The 16,408-nt window shown below is 38.3% G+C and overlaps 1 protein-coding gene across 3 annotated transcripts in view; it reads left to right on the forward strand.

Annotated features, from left to right (window-relative positions):
- The window catches only part of VPS36 (vacuolar protein sorting 36 homolog), a 46,267-nt gene that overhangs the window by 19,415 nt on the left and 10,444 nt on the right, over positions 1 to 16,408 (forward strand). For all 3 annotated transcript variants that reach the window (XM_081082819.1, XM_081082820.1, XM_081082821.1), the window contains 4 exons: positions 1,384 to 1,454; positions 7,576 to 7,690; positions 8,856 to 8,945; positions 9,668 to 9,754. In XM_081082819.1, the coding sequence (XP_080938945.1) occupies positions 1,384 to 1,454; positions 7,576 to 7,690; positions 8,856 to 8,945; positions 9,668 to 9,754 (363 nt within the window). The remainder of the gene's footprint in view (positions 1 to 1,383; positions 1,455 to 7,575; positions 7,691 to 8,855; positions 8,946 to 9,667; positions 9,755 to 16,408) is intronic.

The raw sequence follows: 16,408 nt of genomic DNA on the forward strand, positions 1-16,408 counted from the left end.
CCAATTTTGTCCCTTTAGTGGTGATATTTCTGTTGTTGATAATGCATGCCTTAGAACTATTAATGTTTTCTAACTCTTTTAAAAGAAATATACACTCAAGAAAAAAATTTTTTTTGGAGGGATAGGTGTCTTTAAACTGTATGTTTATAAGTTAATCTTAGTATAATTTTTTGATTATCATATAAAGAGGCAAATTTAGAAATCCTTAAACCAGCCATTGAATGCCATTCATTTATAATAATTAAAAAATTAAATTTACTAATAAAGGAAAGCTATATTACTATTTTCTGTTTAAAATTTTGGGTGGGTGAGTGAACTATCTATACTAATAAAAGGGTAACATGCTAATTAGACCAGATGTCTTCCGGATGTCGTTCCGGACGTCCTTCCGGCAAAGCCACGGTGGCGGGGGCCAAGGCAGAGGTGGTTAGGGGTGATCAGGCTGACAGGGGAGAGCAGTTAGGGGCAATCAGGCCGACAGGGCAGAGCAGTTAGGGGTGATCAGGCTGGTAGGGGGAGCAGTTAGGTGTGATCAGGCCAGTGAGAGCAGTTAGGGGCGATCAGGCAGGTAGGCAGAGTGGTTAGGGGCGATCAGGCAGGTAGGCAGGTGAGCAGTTAGGAGCCAGTGGTCCCGGATTGAGAGAAGGATATCCGACTGCCAGTTGAGGAGGATGTCCTTGGCAGTCAGACGTCCTCTGAGGGGTCCCGGATTGGAGAGGGTGCATGCAGGGCTGAAGGACCACCCCCCCTCTGCAAGAATTTTGTGCACCGGGCCTCTAGTAGGAAATTATAAAGGAAAATGAATAACACTATCTTTGTTTTGATTTACCTGTTTTATTTTTTGTTTTCTATGTAAGAACATATTATAGCCTAGCTCTGGTGTGGCTTAGTGATTCAACATCAACCCATGAACCGAGAGTCACTGATTTCCAGTCAGGACACATGCCTGGGTTGTGGGCTCGATCCTCGGTGGAGGGCGTAGAGGAGGCAGCCGATCAGTGATGTGTCTGTTTCATTGATGTTTCTGTCTCTATCCCTGTCCCTTATTCTCTTGAATCAATAAAAACATATTAAAAAAAAAGACTATAGTATATGTAAGAAGTTGCATATAAATATTATGTTTTAAAAATGTACCTACTGTGAAAACAAAGGTAGTTATAGCTGTTTTTAAAATCTTATGTTTTTCCACGTAGTAAAATGCCACCATAGCATTGCTTTCATTCAGTTATTCCTTAAATTTATTTAAGGAATAAAGTAACATAATTATTATTTATTGTTTTTACTATTAAGTACCTTAAAGGTATTTGACATTCTATTAAGTGCTATAAAACAAGGATTTCTGACTGGTCTTATGAGTCATATTTTCTATTGATTTCCTCCTAGGAATGCTGCATGGCTATTCCTCTTTCTCAAATTGTGTTCATTGAAGAACAGGCGGCTGGAATTGGGAAAAGGTAAGGTCTGTAAATTATAGTTTTTATTCACAAAATACATTTCCATTCAAGCTATTATCATTAATTTAGTTAATTTACTGCCGTGCCATGACTACATATGGGGACATGAATCTAATGATTGTGTTTGGGGGCTTTATAAATAACTGTCCTTGATCAGGAGTTCCCCTAGGAAGGTATTATCCTACCTTAAGCTCATTGATAAATGGAAGTCATTCTTAAAGCATGAATCAAGTACTAAGGTTTGCTATAATATCCGTGGATCATAATAAATAAATGTGGTCCAGTTGTCATTGTATATATTTCCACAGACATTTACTTTTAAATGTCTATGTATCTTATTTAGTACTTAAAATCAGAAATGAAGAAAGGAACTGATTTTGCTCCTATTTCTAGTTGATCATTAAGTTTCTCACTTATATTTTTGATATATCAGTGTTACGGTATCATAATATTTATTGTCCAGATTGGGACATTTATAAGTAATGGGAGTGCTGTTTATAATTGGACCAGTCAAGCATAAAATGGGACTGTCCCAGGCAAATCAGATGTGGCTGCCCTGGTTTAAAACCACAGGTTAAAATGTTTCTGTTTACTCAAGGATATACAGAATTCTGGCTTTATAGTTTAAGTGTATGTAATTGAGGTCAACTTATGAACAGATATTGCTGATGAGGAATTTTTTTCCACATGGGCCCATTTTTAGCTTTAGCATAGTTAGATACTTTAATAGATGTTAAATAAGTGCTGAACTTCACTGGAAATGCAATGTATGCCTTAATTATAATGTAGCTAGCCTAAAAGATTGCTTACCTGACATAAAAGAAACTAACCAACATTTTAAAGAGTAATAAGGTATTTATTTTTAGAGTAGGCTATTTCTCTAATTTATGTTTTGCCCCTTGTCACTTCTTTCCATCTTATATGTTCTTTCTTTAAAATTTATTTTATTTTTTTATTGAGGTATAATTAACATACAACATTATATTAGTTTCAGTTGTACAGCATTTGATATTTGTATATGTTGGTTTTCTTTTTAAGTTCTACAAAGTAAAACTTTAAGAGTCTTTTAGATTATTTGAATTTTCCTCTGCGGTGTTATAAGGAAATCAAAACTGTAACAAATATATTCAAAATAGTTACCTTCATATTAGTGTCTTATTTTTAAACATCTCCAGTGAGGAGGAATTTAATAATTTGCCAAGTTAACTTTTTTCAAATATTCTCTATAGTTTCTAGCTCCCCCTGCCCCAAATATTTATCATATCTTATTGATTCAAAGATGTATGCATATTTTCATCCTTTAACAAAGAACCCAAGATGCTTCTTTGATTTGGTGGATTTTAAACTTAATGAAATATGATATTGAATGACTCAAGAAATGAATAGGTGAAAAAATTTGCTTGAATCTTTTATGCTAACTTTGGAATTTTTAAACTTCATGTTGTATCATAATATTTTAGCTTTTCATTAGGTTTCATTTGACAAAATCTGATAGCAGGACTCAGGTCTTTTTAGTTTTAAAGATTATATAATGCTTTTGCTCAGTCACCCTATCCCAATGGTCATAGTTTAGTTGCTCTAGTTGGCAGTTCATTTCAAACAGTCCTGTGGTTCTGCTTGCAGTTAAAAAAAAATTTTTTTTTATTGATTTCAGAGAAGAAGGGAGAGGGAGAGAGGGAGAGGGAGAGAGGGAGAGAGAGATAGAAACTGAATGATGAGAGAGAATCATTGACTGGCTGCCTCCTGCACCCCTTATACCCCACTGGGGATCAAGCCTGCAGCCCAGGCACGTGCCCTGACTGGGAATCAAACCGTGACCTTCTGGTTTATAGGTCGACGTTCAATCACTGAGCCATGCTGGCCAGGCTGCTTACACAGTTTGTTTGCTTATTGCACTTAAAGATATTCACCACAAAGGAATAGATGAAGAGTCCTTACAAATTGGCCCCAGTTCACTAAACAAAACATTTGTTAAATTGAGGAGGCCCCACACATGGTATTTCACAGTGATATTTATGTAACCACCTGGGCCTAAACAAAGTTAAATTGCATAATAGGTGAATCTGTACTGTGGACATAAAGGAAAAAGCTTTAAGCTAGATATCCAAGATATTTTGGCTAAGTCTTTTGATTTTGCTAATCTTTATAGAAGAATATTGTTTATTGAGCAGGTTGGGAAAAAAAAGAAAAAAAATACATAAAACTGAACAAATGTAGTGGTATTTTTAATAGCATAGAAGATAATGGTAGTCATAAAGATGATGGTAATTTGTGTTCCTAGAGCAGCACTGTTTTGAAAAATGTTTTTGCTATTGAATATTTTTCTAGGTCATACTGTTGATCAAGTGGCATTTTCCAAAAATGACAGTATAGAATGTTAGCTATGGATGGTGTTTTAATAAAATGTCTGCTGGCCAGTTTTACAGAGATAAGTTTTTAAAAAAATATTTAAAATCATTTTTATTTATCAATTACAGTTGACATATTATATTAGTTTCCAGTATACACTCCAGTGATTTAGACATTATATAACTTACTAAATAATCATTCCAATAAATTTAGTACCCATCTGACACCATACATAATTATTAGAATATTATTGACTATACTAGAGGCCTGATGCACGAAGATTCGTGCAAGAATGGGCCTTCCTTCCCCTGGCTGCCAGCACTGCTGTCGCTCCGACCGGGAGCCACCTTTCTGCCTTCCCACGCTGCCCAGAGGCCCAGAGTGGCTGGGGGCAGTGTGGAATGCCTGCTCCGGCCACTCAGTGCCTGTGTATGCAAATTAACCCACCATCTTTGTTGGGTTAATTTGCATACTCCTAACTGGCTGGTGGGCGTCACAAAGGTACAGTCAATTTGCATCTTTCTCTTTTATTAGTGTAGATTCCCTGTGTTGTACTTTATTTTACATCCTGATGACTATTCTGTAACAACCAATTTTTACTACTTAATCCCCTCACTCTTTTCATCCGTCCCTCCAACCCCCTCCCATCTGGCAACCTTCAAAATGTTCTCTTTATCTATGAGTCTGTTTCTGGTCTGCTTATTTATTTTGTTTTGTTTTTTAGATTAATTTATTGATAGATACATATTTATTCATATTTTTTTCCTCCTTCTTCTTAAAGGAGACCCTTTAACATTTCATGTCGTATAATACTGGTTTGATGGTAATGAACGCGTTTAGCTTTTTCTTGTCTGTAAAGCTCTTTATATGTCCTTCAATTCTAAATGATAGCTTTGCTGGGTAGAGTGATATTTGTTTTGTTTTGTTTTTTTTTTCTTGTTGATAGATATGTATTTATTGCCTTTTTATTGCTCATATTTTTTTATCTTTTTCTTCTTCTTTCTCTTCTTAAAGAATACCCTTCAACATTTCATGTAATACTGGCTTGGTGGTGATGTACTCCTTTAGCTTTTTCTTGTCTGTGAAGTTCTTTATCTGACCTTCAATTCTAAATGAGAGCTTTGCTGGGTAGAATAATTTTGGTTGTAAGTCCTCGCTTTTCATCACTTTGAATATTTCTTGCCACTCCCTTCTGGCCTGCATAGTTTCTTTTGAGAAATCAGCTGACAGTCAAATGGGTAGGTAACTAACTGCTTTTCTCTGGCTGCTTTTAAGATTCTCTCTTTGTCTTTTGCCCTTGGCATTTTAATTATGATGTGTCTTGGTGTTGGCTTGTTTGGGTTCCTCTTTCTTGGTATTCTCTGTGCTTCCTGGACTTGTGCCAGTAAGTCTTTTTCTTTCACCAGTTAGGGGAAGTTTTTTGTCATTATTTCTTCAAATAGGTTTTCAATATCTTGCTTTCTCTCTTTTTCTGGCACCACCATAATGCAAATGTTGGTACACTTGAAGTTGTCCCTGAGGCTCTGTTGGGGTCCAGCCCCAGCAGGTCCAGGGGTTCCCAAAGGTGTGGACGGAGTCGGCAAAGAAGGAGTGACATGGAGGCAGCGTTCAAGTGATCAGCATAGTTGGGTTCTCTCCAGGTTCTCCAGCCAGTTTCTCCAGCCAGGTTCTGTAGCCAGGTTCTGTAGCCAGGTTCTCCAGACAAGTTCTGTCTCTAGGTTCTCCAGCTAGGTTCTGTCTAGAGCAGGGGTCCTCAAACTACGGCCTGCGGGCCACATGCAAATACAAATATTGTATTTGTTCCCGTTTTGTTTTTTTACCTCAAAATAAGATATGTGCAGTGTGCATAGGAATTTGTTCATAGTTTTTTTTTAAACTATAGTCAGGCCCTCCAATGGTCTGAGGGACAGTGAACTGGCCCCGTTTAAAAAGTTTGAGGACCCCTGGTCTAGAGTGATATTTGTTATAGGTCTTTGCTTTTTATAGAAAAATAAAAATGAATATTACTTGCCACTCCCTTCTGGCCTGCAAAGTTTCTGTTGAGAAATCAGCTGACAGTCTTATGGGAGCTCCCTTGTAGATATACTAGAGGCCCAGTGCACGAAATTTGTGCACTCGGGGGGGTGTCCCTCAGCCTGGCCTGCCCCCTCTCTCAGTCTGGGAGCCCTTGCTCCTTACCACCCACCTACTTGCTGCTCTTTACCGCTCTGCTTGCTGTTCTTTAGCGCTGCCACAGAGGCGATAGAGGTTCCACCACTGCTGCTGTGCTCATCAGCTGTGAGCCTGGCTTCTGGCTGAGCGGTGCTCCCCTTGTGGGAGTGCACTGAACACCAGGGGGCAGCTCCTGCATTGAGGGTCTGCCCCCTGATGGTCATTGCACATCATAGTGACGGGTCATTCTGCCGTTCGGTCAATTTGCATATTAGCCTTTTATTATATAGGATAAGTCTGTTCTCTTGCTGTTTTTAAGATTCTCTCTTTGTCTTTAACCTTTTGCATTTCAATTATTTTGTGTCTTGGAGAGGCCTCTTTGGGTTCATCTTATTTGGGACTCTCTTCACTTCCTGGACTTGTATGTCTATTTCCTTCACTAGCTTAAGGAAGTTTTCTGTCATTATATTTTCAAATATGTTTTCAATTTCTTGCTCTTTCTCTTCTCCTTCTGGCACCCCCATGATGTGAATGTCAGTATGCTTGAAGTTGTCCTAGAGTCTCCTTACACTATCTTCATATTTTTGGATTCCTTTTTCTTTTTGTTGTTCTGATTGGGTGATTTTTTGCATCCTTATATTCCAAATCGCTGATTTGATTCTTGGCTTTGTCTACTCTACTGTTGAGTCCCTTTAAATTATTCTTTATTTCAGTTAGTATATCCTTCACTTCTGACTGGCTCTTTTTTATGGTTTTCATGTCCTTTTTTATGCTGTTGAAGTACTCTCGAAGTTCAACTAGTTTTTCCCTAAATTTTTTGAGCATCCTTATAACCATTGCTTTGAACTCTGTATCTGGTACTTTGCTTGCTTTTAGTTCTTTTTCTGGAGATTCCTTCTGTTCTTTCATTTGGGATATGTTTCTTTGTCTTCTCATTTTGGCATCCTCCCTGTGTTTGTTTCTGTGTATTAGGTAGAGCTGCTATGTCTCCCAGGCTTGATAGAGTGTCTTGTAGGGTCCAGTGGCACAGCCTCTCTGTTCATCTGAGCTGGGCACTCCAGTTGCGTCCCCTACCCTCGGTGGGATATGTACACCCTCCTGTTATAGTTGAGCTTTGATTACTGTTGGTACCTCAATGGGAGGGATTTATCCTTCAGGCCAATCTGCTGCAAGGACTGGCTGTGACTATGACCACTGGGAAGGATTCCATAGATAAGTTTTCACATTTTGTTTTCAAATGAGTAAGGTACTATGGTTAGGCAGAAATTATAGGCCCTGAGTTTACCTCTGTAGATGACTCTGTAGATGGACAACCCTAATCATAAACCAAAATCATAAACCACCCCAAATATTGCAAATTTATTTTGAACTTATTTCCTGAAACCACATTATATTTAATCTATAGACCTACTAACTTGAACATTTTTGTACATAGCTTGCAAGTTTTAAGTAGAGATATTTTTGAAAGGTTCATTAATACTGAATTAACACAAACTTTGAAAGGATAGTCTTTGTTTCTATGTGAACTTTAAAAGTGACCTAAAATATATTAAAAATTATAAAAATAGAATTAGTGATTTTTAAAAGGCAATTTAATACATTACATTTGCTTTTTCTTTAGTGCTAAAATAGTGGTTCATCTTCATCCAGCTCCTCCTAACAAAGAGCTTGGTCCATTACAGAGTAGTAAGAACTCTTACATCAAACTCTCCTTCAAAGAACATGGCCAGATTGAGGTAAGTATATGAATAAAATTGGGCCATAAATGTGTGCTTGCATATGTTTTTGTTGTTTGTTAATACGATGGGAGGCAGTATTGTTTTCATATTGTTAATACGATGTAGGCAACATAGGTTTCACCACATGTTTATAACATTTTTGATAGCTTACGTCTTATCAGTAAAGTATATGAAGTTTGGGTGACAGTGGGAACAAGAAGCAGGAGTGTGGTCACAAGGAAAGAGTGGAAGCCAAGTCATGCCATTAGGCTACTAGTGAAGTTTTCAGTGGTATATGTAGTCCAATTGAAGGCAGTGTATGAACTCTAACAAATCTAATCACTTGAGTGGTTCTTTTTTTTACATATAAGCACTGGTCCCTTTCCATTTCTGAGCTATTCTGTTCCTGTGCCAATACCATATTATGTTAACACCACATTGTCATAATCCCTTTAGCTTCAGAATTATGAGGTTTTCAATTTCTCCACAATAATCTCTATTTTTTGTTAGTGTCCTGTCGTTATTAGCCCTTTATTCTTACATATTAATTTTAGAATATAGTTTATATGTCCTGATTAATAAATTTCTATATAAATATTTTTAGACATTTATTAGTGTGTTTTTATCTTCCCATTGATGTCATAACTTATTTATGTTCTTTTTCAATGGCTTTGCACCCAGTGCTCTTCACAACAATAGGCACTAAGTAAATATAAGTCACTAACTGAAGTCAATCTCACTGTAGGTGAAAAATATAGTTGATTTTTTTTGTGAGCAGAGGCACACAATTTCTGACTACACGTTTTAACTAGAAAAATTATTCTTAACTTTCTTCATGGTTAATGGTTGTATATTTTTCTTGGCACTGTGTTTCACTATAAGTTGAAAACAATCCACATAGGCAGAATTGTTTAAAGTAAGTCTATTTATTTCATTGTCACTCATCTCTTTGTTGAATAGCTCGCTTTATATAGAAGGTCAGTTCCTTCTTTTTTTTCTTTATTCTTTCTGAAGTTGATCCAAGAAGAGAACTTCCTTTGATTTTCTTTGATGTCTCTGTGAACTCTAGGCTTGTTGCAGATGATTGACTAGACCTTTCAACTAAAGAAATGTTAAGCAATTAATTCAATGAGGATGCCACAACCTGACTGACTCATTTAAAGTGTATCTGTGTGTATACCAGTTTTATAGGCGTTTATCAGAGGAAATGACACAGAGAAGATGGGAGAATATGCCAGTTTCCCAGTCATTCCAAACAAATAGAGGACCACAGGTATTTTTAAAACTGTTTCTTAATCTAGTGTTTTCAGCTCTGTACTTGGATCTCCATTAAGTAATAAGATATCTGTGATTATAGAACTTTCCAGAAACAAAATAATGATATTTGATTAAAAATTTATTTTCATAGAACCTAACTTAGTGCTCATAGACAGTAAACACTTAGTAAAAAATAATTACTACTTACCAAAGTAATTCCTGGGGTGGTAGAAGTTAGATTCCACTGACTTCATCCTGTTGTTCATAATCCGTGTGGCATCTAAGAGAACTGACAATAAATACTACTGGTGACATTTTCCAGGCCAGTCTAAATTAACCACCAACTGTGAACAGATGCTCATATGTGTAAAAGCAATTTGTACAATAACTATCAAGTACCAAAACTTTTAAGTAGTTTTTGAGACCCTATTAAGTATCTGATACATACATAATAGGTTGCCAAAGAACAAAAATGGATAGGAAATTTAATTTATATCTGAAATGAAAAGTAAAATATGCCATTTATTGTATCTTCGGTGCTTCTTTAGAATGATTTGAAGATTGTCATATACAGCAAGAAACTGACCCATGTTTTGAAAGGAAACTAGATGGAGTTGTATGCTGTTTTTCTTTGGTTCTTTGTGGTCCTTTCCCGTCATTGAAAACACAATGTGGTGGGTTACAAAAGATTGTGTCCTTCCTATTTTGTATGTTTTATTTTCTACTTTTGATTTTCAGCCAGGAAGAATAAGGGCTGTAGGAATTGTAGGTATTGAAAGGAAACTGGAAGAAAAAAGAAAAGAAACTGACAAAAACATTTCTGAGGTAATTCTTACACAAGTTCCGGTCATCTGTCTTTTTCAGCCATGTGTGTTTATTCTTTTGGATAAAACTGACTAATTCCATTCTGTATATTGGAATATTTAGTTTGCCTGAAGCTATATAGTATCTTATTCCATTTAACATGTCCACTTCAGGTTGGCAAAATTTAGCCAAAATGTGTTTTGAAAACTATTTCTTTGAATAACAAAGAAATGCAAATCTGATTTTTGTGATGTTACAAAATATCATGGAATTTTGTGTGTAAATTTTAAAATCTAGATGAAATCGATTGGCGGATACTCTTAATGAATTCAAGGTCCACTTTATAATTATTTTGGTTAACTTAATTGAGGGGAAAATGCTATTCTGTGGCCCTTAACCCTGGTCAGACTGCACATAATATAATGCTCATAACCACTCAGGGACCAGACACAGAAACTGTCAGGAATGGATCAAACCAGCCCATCTAACAGTGGTTCTCAACCTTCTGGCCCTTTAAATACAGTTCCTCATGTTGTGACCCAACCATAAAATTATTTCCGTTGCTACTTCATGAATTTCCGTTGCTACTGTTATGAATTGTAATGTAAATATCGTAATGTAATGTAAATATGCAGGATGGTCTTAGGTGAACCCTGTGAAAGGGTCGTTTGACCGCCAAAGGGGTCGCAACCTACAGGTTGAGAACCGCTGACAAGGAGAACAACCCTGAGTATTACGTTAGAATGTTTCTGGAACTTTATATGAGAAAATTCAAGCAAAGGGAACAGAACTGTGGTCAAGAAAACCAGTTATGCATCCAGAGACTTATTTACACTCATGTTTGATCCTTTTGGTAAGAGTAGAGGTCTGCGTTCTTTCATCAGGAGGCACATCATGTCTCTTTTTTAAAAATATATTTTATTGATTTCAGAGAGTATGGGAGAGGGAGAGAGATAGAAACATCAGTCAATGATCAGAGAATCATTAATCAGCTGTCTCCTGCATGCACCCTACTGGGGATCGAGCCTGCAACCCCAGCATGTGCTTTGACTAGAATCAAACCTGACCTTTGGTTAATAGGTCAACACTCAACCACTGAGCTACACCGGCCGGGCAATGTCTCTTTTTATGATGTCAGCAGATGTTAATGTTCAGTGCATAAATCTATCGGTTTATTGGTGGTTGCAAATGGTGATAGTCAATGATTTATTTTTCATTTATTAGTTGGAATACTCTCTAAAGAGATGCTACCCTTCATTTACTATTTAGCTACTCAGTGATATAGTTCATATAGGGAAGGCAAGGAAAAGGGTTTTTTCCTCCCCTTTATTCTCAGGATAATAAATTGGTTCCTTATTCTCCAAAGGTGATTAACTAGGTTATCTTTTTTTACATATTACTATGAATTCATAAATTTTAACATATTTGATAAATTACAATATTATTCTATTTAAAGCTCAAATTGTCTCACCTTTGGCCAGTGGTAGCCTCTTCAGGTTGGCTCTTGAGTGCTTTTGAGGTGACTTGGTGGACTTTGGTAGCTTACTTACAATCTTGTGTGACAATAGTTCCAGGACCATCTTGAACATAGCCTGCCCCAGATATAGAATCAACCACACCTGAGAAGCTCTGCTAGTCTTTAGTAGAAAATGGCTATTTCAAAACCACAGTCTACCTGTTAAGAATATGCATCTATATTGGAGAGATCTTTATTTCTAGGCCTTTTCAGTGGAAAGAGCTAGGTTTGTTTTTGTTTTTTTTTTTTAATAAAATTGCTTCATGAGGTCATACTGATACTTCCTATTCAAGTTCAGGACTACACTAGCAAGTACTTATTAAAAAAGTTAAAAAGAATTTTTTTTTGTATGTGTTCTTCCCATGCTTTAAGAATAGGTGTGCTGCATCTACACTGTCTGACCATTCTGCCACTATATATACACTGTTTCCCCTCTAGCTCTCATTTCGTCACAGTTTTATAAGTAACTATTTGTGTAATGCTACCAGTCCTTATGCTGATCTCCCTCTATTCATTTGGATTGGCTGAAGTTCATTCTCTAATAGATTTTTCAGGAAGTGTTCATGGGAACAGTATTCCCTGAGTTCTGGCATGTTTGTATTCCTTAAATGTGAAAGTCAGTTTTGGTGGATTTAAAACCCTTGTCTCATATTTTCTTTCCTTGAGTGCCTTCAGTATGTTACTTTTAATTTATTGTCTGGTGTGAAGTGTTGCTGCTAAAGAGTGATGCTCTTCTAATTTTTTCACCCCTTAAAAGTCACTTTTTTTTTTCTAGATACCCAAAGGATTTTTTTAAAAATAAAGCCTAGTAATTTTACTGGATTGTGTCTATGTGTTTACTAGAATGTGTTACTCATTCTTGGTTGTTATCCAATACTAGAAGCCTGGTGCACGAATTCATGCATGGGTTGGGTCCCTTGGGGTGGCCTGCGGGGATTCGGCCCCAGCTCGTGCCCCTAGGCTCACAGCTCTGCAGTCCCGCCTGGCACCCCACCTTGGCCTGGTGCCGCCCCCTCACCTCCACCATCCCACCAGTGGGGTGAACGATCAGGGCTGGGCCCCCCACCCGGCTCCCTCAGCACCTGGGAGTTGGGTGGCAGCCCCGCCCCCTGCTGCCACTGGTCGCTGTCTACAGGGTGATTGGTGGGGCAATCAGGCCCCTGCTTGCACCCGCCTTGGCCTGGCACTGCCCACTCACCTGTTCCACCATCCCTCTGTGGTCCTGCTCTCATCGGGGCCTATTGGGGCTGGCAATGCCTCCACTGCTGTCCACTGCCAGCACCACGTTGCCAACGCCTGCCATGATCTGTGCCGCCCCATGGTGGTCAGCGCACATCATAGCGAGTGGCTGAACGAATGCCCAAGGGGTCAATTTGCATGTTAGGCTTTTATTATATAGGATGCTTTCAGTATTTGGTTTCAGAAGTTTTTTCTTTTAATTTCAAGGAAGTTTTTCTATGTTGTAATTTTCTTTCTTTCTATTTATTTATATTTATTTAATTTTAAAAATTGTGTGTTTTTTTTTATTCTGAGTCCTCTTAGTTGTATTTGTAGCTTTATTGCCTATATTTACTTGTTATGACTTCCAAACCCCTTTTATCTCTTTCTTCATTTCTTTTTTATTTAGAAAATGTTCCTTTTTTTAAAAAAAAATATATTTTATTGATTTTTTACAGAGAGGAAGGGAGAGAGACAGAGAGTCAGAAACATCGATGAGAGAGAAACACCGATCAGCTGCCTCCTGCACATCTCCTACTGGGGATGTGCCCGCAACCCAGGTACATGCCCTTGACCGGAATCGAACTTGGGACCTTTCAGTCCGCAGGCCGACGCTCTATCCACTGAGCCAAACCGGTTTCGGCTAGAAAATGTTCCTTTTTTTCACCTTCTCTTAACACATTGTTTGCTGGTAGTTTTTATCACGCTATCGCGCGCTAACAGGTGGCACGGGCCATTTTTGCTAATTTTTTGCGCAAATGGCAACGTTCAGTAAAATTATGATAACTTTAGTTTACGTATTTATACGTTACCCGCATTCTACCACTAGTCTATAAAAAACGTATTAATACGTGTCCCGCGCCGCTCTACCAGTCAACGTAAAACGTATAAATACGTTTCCCGCATACAATGTGTTAAGATATCTGTTGTGTCCATTCACTGGTGTTCTGTCTAGTGTAGTCTTTATTTCAGAAATGATCAAAAAAATTCTTTCCTGAATCTTGTCACTTCATTTCTGATTTATATTGCCCTTTCATAGCCTGTGTCATTTTTTAAAACATCTTTTAGCTCATCCTATATAATAAAATTTTAATATGCTAAGTGTCTGGTTGTCCGTTCAACCAATCAAAATGTAATATGCTAATGATATGCTAAGGCTGCTCAACCACTCGCTATGACATGCACTAACCACCAGGGGGCAGATGCTCTGATCAGTAGGTTAGCTTGCTGCTGGGATCCGGCCAGTCGGGACTGAGCGAGATGGGCTGGACATACCCTGGAGCCCTCCTGTGGCCCCTCCCTGGCTGGCCAACCTCCCGCATCCCTCCCAGCCTCGATCGTGCACCCGTGGGGTCCTTCGGCCTGGCCTGCACCCTCTCACGATCTGGGGCCCCTCGGGGGATGTTGGAGAGCTGGTTTTGGCCGGATCTTGCTCAGCACAGGAGCTGTCCCCTGGTGGTCAGTGCGCTCCCATAGGGGGAGCGCCGCTCAGCCAGAAGCCGGGCTCATGGCTGGTGAGCGCAGCGGCAGTGGCGGGAGCCTCTCCGGCCTCTGCAGCAGTGCTAAAGAGTCTGACTGCTGGCTCCCAGTCAGACATCCCCCGAGGGCTCCCGGACTGTGAGAGGGGGCAGGCCGGGCTGAGGGACCCCTCATCCCCAAGTGTATGAATTTTGTGTACCGGGCCTCTAGTTTGAAATAAAAGGTTACATTTCAATCTGATCTGTAAACATGTCTTTCTGGCATGCTTTCAATGTCTGTAATGTTATTCTCCTTATTTTTCTCCCTTTAATTTTGTGTGGGATTTGACCTTGATACTTTGCTATTGCTTGTTTTCATGTGAAATTCATTTTCTTGAGCTTTTAGAGCAAGAGTTAATTCAGGGTAGCTTTTCTCACTCCACAGAGCTCACTCTCCTGCTGTGTTCATACAGTGTTAAAAAGGTGGTGGCTGCTTTCTGTGATTTCCTGGTCCTGTTTCCATCCTATTTTTATCTGAACCTTTTTTCTCTTTCTCTCTGTTATCCCTACCTTGCTGAATTTTTGAGTCCTCTCTCAATTGTTTCTTCTCAGTGTGGGATCCTGTCCTGGAAGAGAAGCCTGAAGGGTCAGTTTCATAAGTTCATAGGCTGTGTCAGCCATTCCTGAGGACCTCTGTAGCCACCCAAGTATTGAAGGGGCAAAGCCCTTCCAGTGTGTTACTGTCCTCAGGGTGGCCCATCTCACTTTCCAGTGACCAGCTGTGGCATCTTTTGGAGTTATATGATTTTAGATCTATCAGTTGCCCTGGTGCCTCCCTTTTCTTTCCGCTATCTAGATGCAGGTCTTGTGGCTCTTGGTGTTTTTGTGGATATCTTGTCACTTAGTTTTGTAGTATATGTTGTCTGTGGTTTTGAAATATAGTCGCCCCGTCTGTTTTTATGTTGGGAATTGGAGAGATTAAAAGACTATATTGGCATAGCCACCATCTTCCTGGAATCTTTTATTCCCATAAAATTCCAGCATTTTTGCATTAGAGGGGTTCTTACTATCCAGAGAACTGATCGTTTCAGAGCTAGTGGCTAGATTTGAAACCAGGATTATGAGAACTCAGGTCTTTTGATTTGCAGGCAAGTATAGTCCACTACATCATGGCCATTCTCTTTGCCACCCAAAAGGTCCTATCACTGTCCTTTTTCAGTGACTTTTGTTGTCATCTCTTTTATGTGACACTTTTGGAGATGGCATCAAGCAATGAATTAAATTTGCATTATTAGTGTTCATTTTTCTGAACGATACCATACTGCTTTAGTGTTCAAAATATTGTTATTAATTTATGAAATATTACTGTGTTTCAATCTAATTTCCACAGTTGCATTACTCAGAGTATTCTACACAAGCATTGTGCTCTCTCATGCAGGTCACTGATTTATTCAGTAGATAGTCCCTATTCTCTCCTTTCAGTGAGCCCTGCATCAGATGTTGTAGGTATTGCAGTGATGTGCCAGGTAGGCAGGCAGACTGGCTTTCTCTACAATGTGAGAAATATGTTAGAAGAAAATAGTGGCTGCAACAGGAAGACATAACGGGCCCTCTTCTGTTGGAGTCAGGGAAGGCTTGTTAGCAGAAGTAATGGAAGTCAAGGCCTGAAAGTTGAGCAGCTGCCAGCAGATGACCAGTAGGGATAAGAGGATCCAGGTAGAGGGAAAGGAATATGAAAAGGTACAGAATTAAGAATATTGAAACAGAAAATTAAGGAATATATTAATAGTTACAGAAACGAGTGACCAAAGTAATGACTGAAAGCCAGTAAGAAATAATGCTACAAATTGGCTTAAGAGGGTACCTTCAGGCTTTAAGGTAGATGCCACATTTTTTCAAAATTGGAACGGAAATTTGATTGTGGACATGGTAGAGGGATAGTAGGTTCTATAAATTGGCAAATGAAATAAAAGAATGAGCACGTGCATCTATTTTGCATTTTTACCTGTATTGCTTTAAGTTTATTGTAGGTAGTTTCTCCACCCATTTTTTTGGATAGTTGGCTAATTTCAAATTTTAGAATAATAGAAATACAAATGAGGAAGCTTTTGTTTGTGTTTTATAATTACTGAAATTATTTTATAGGAAATTCTTCTATAAATATAAAATATTTATATTTGTATTTTATGAACCATAAGAAATAAGGGCTAATCTACATATTTTGTGTGAATTCACTATTTTAGCATTTTCAAATGAAAATATAATAAATAAAGTGATTTATCATAAAAAATTTAAAAGTATTGTTATCCTAGCTTCTCTTAATTTTCTTTCAATATTCAAAATAAAAACCTAGGTATGTAAAGTGTGAGTGTGTTTTATTTTTGGGTTGGTGTGTGATTTGCCCTCCATTTAAGTGTTAGGATTGACTAAGTTTCAGAGCTGGTGCCCACAGTTTCCCACAGAAGGTTTCCTGCATCTGCTGGC

This window comes from Myotis nattereri, assembly GCF_964212035.1.
Source record: "Myotis nattereri genome assembly, chromosome: 2".
Lineage (NCBI taxonomy): Eukaryota > Metazoa > Chordata > Mammalia > Chiroptera > Vespertilionidae > Myotis > Myotis nattereri.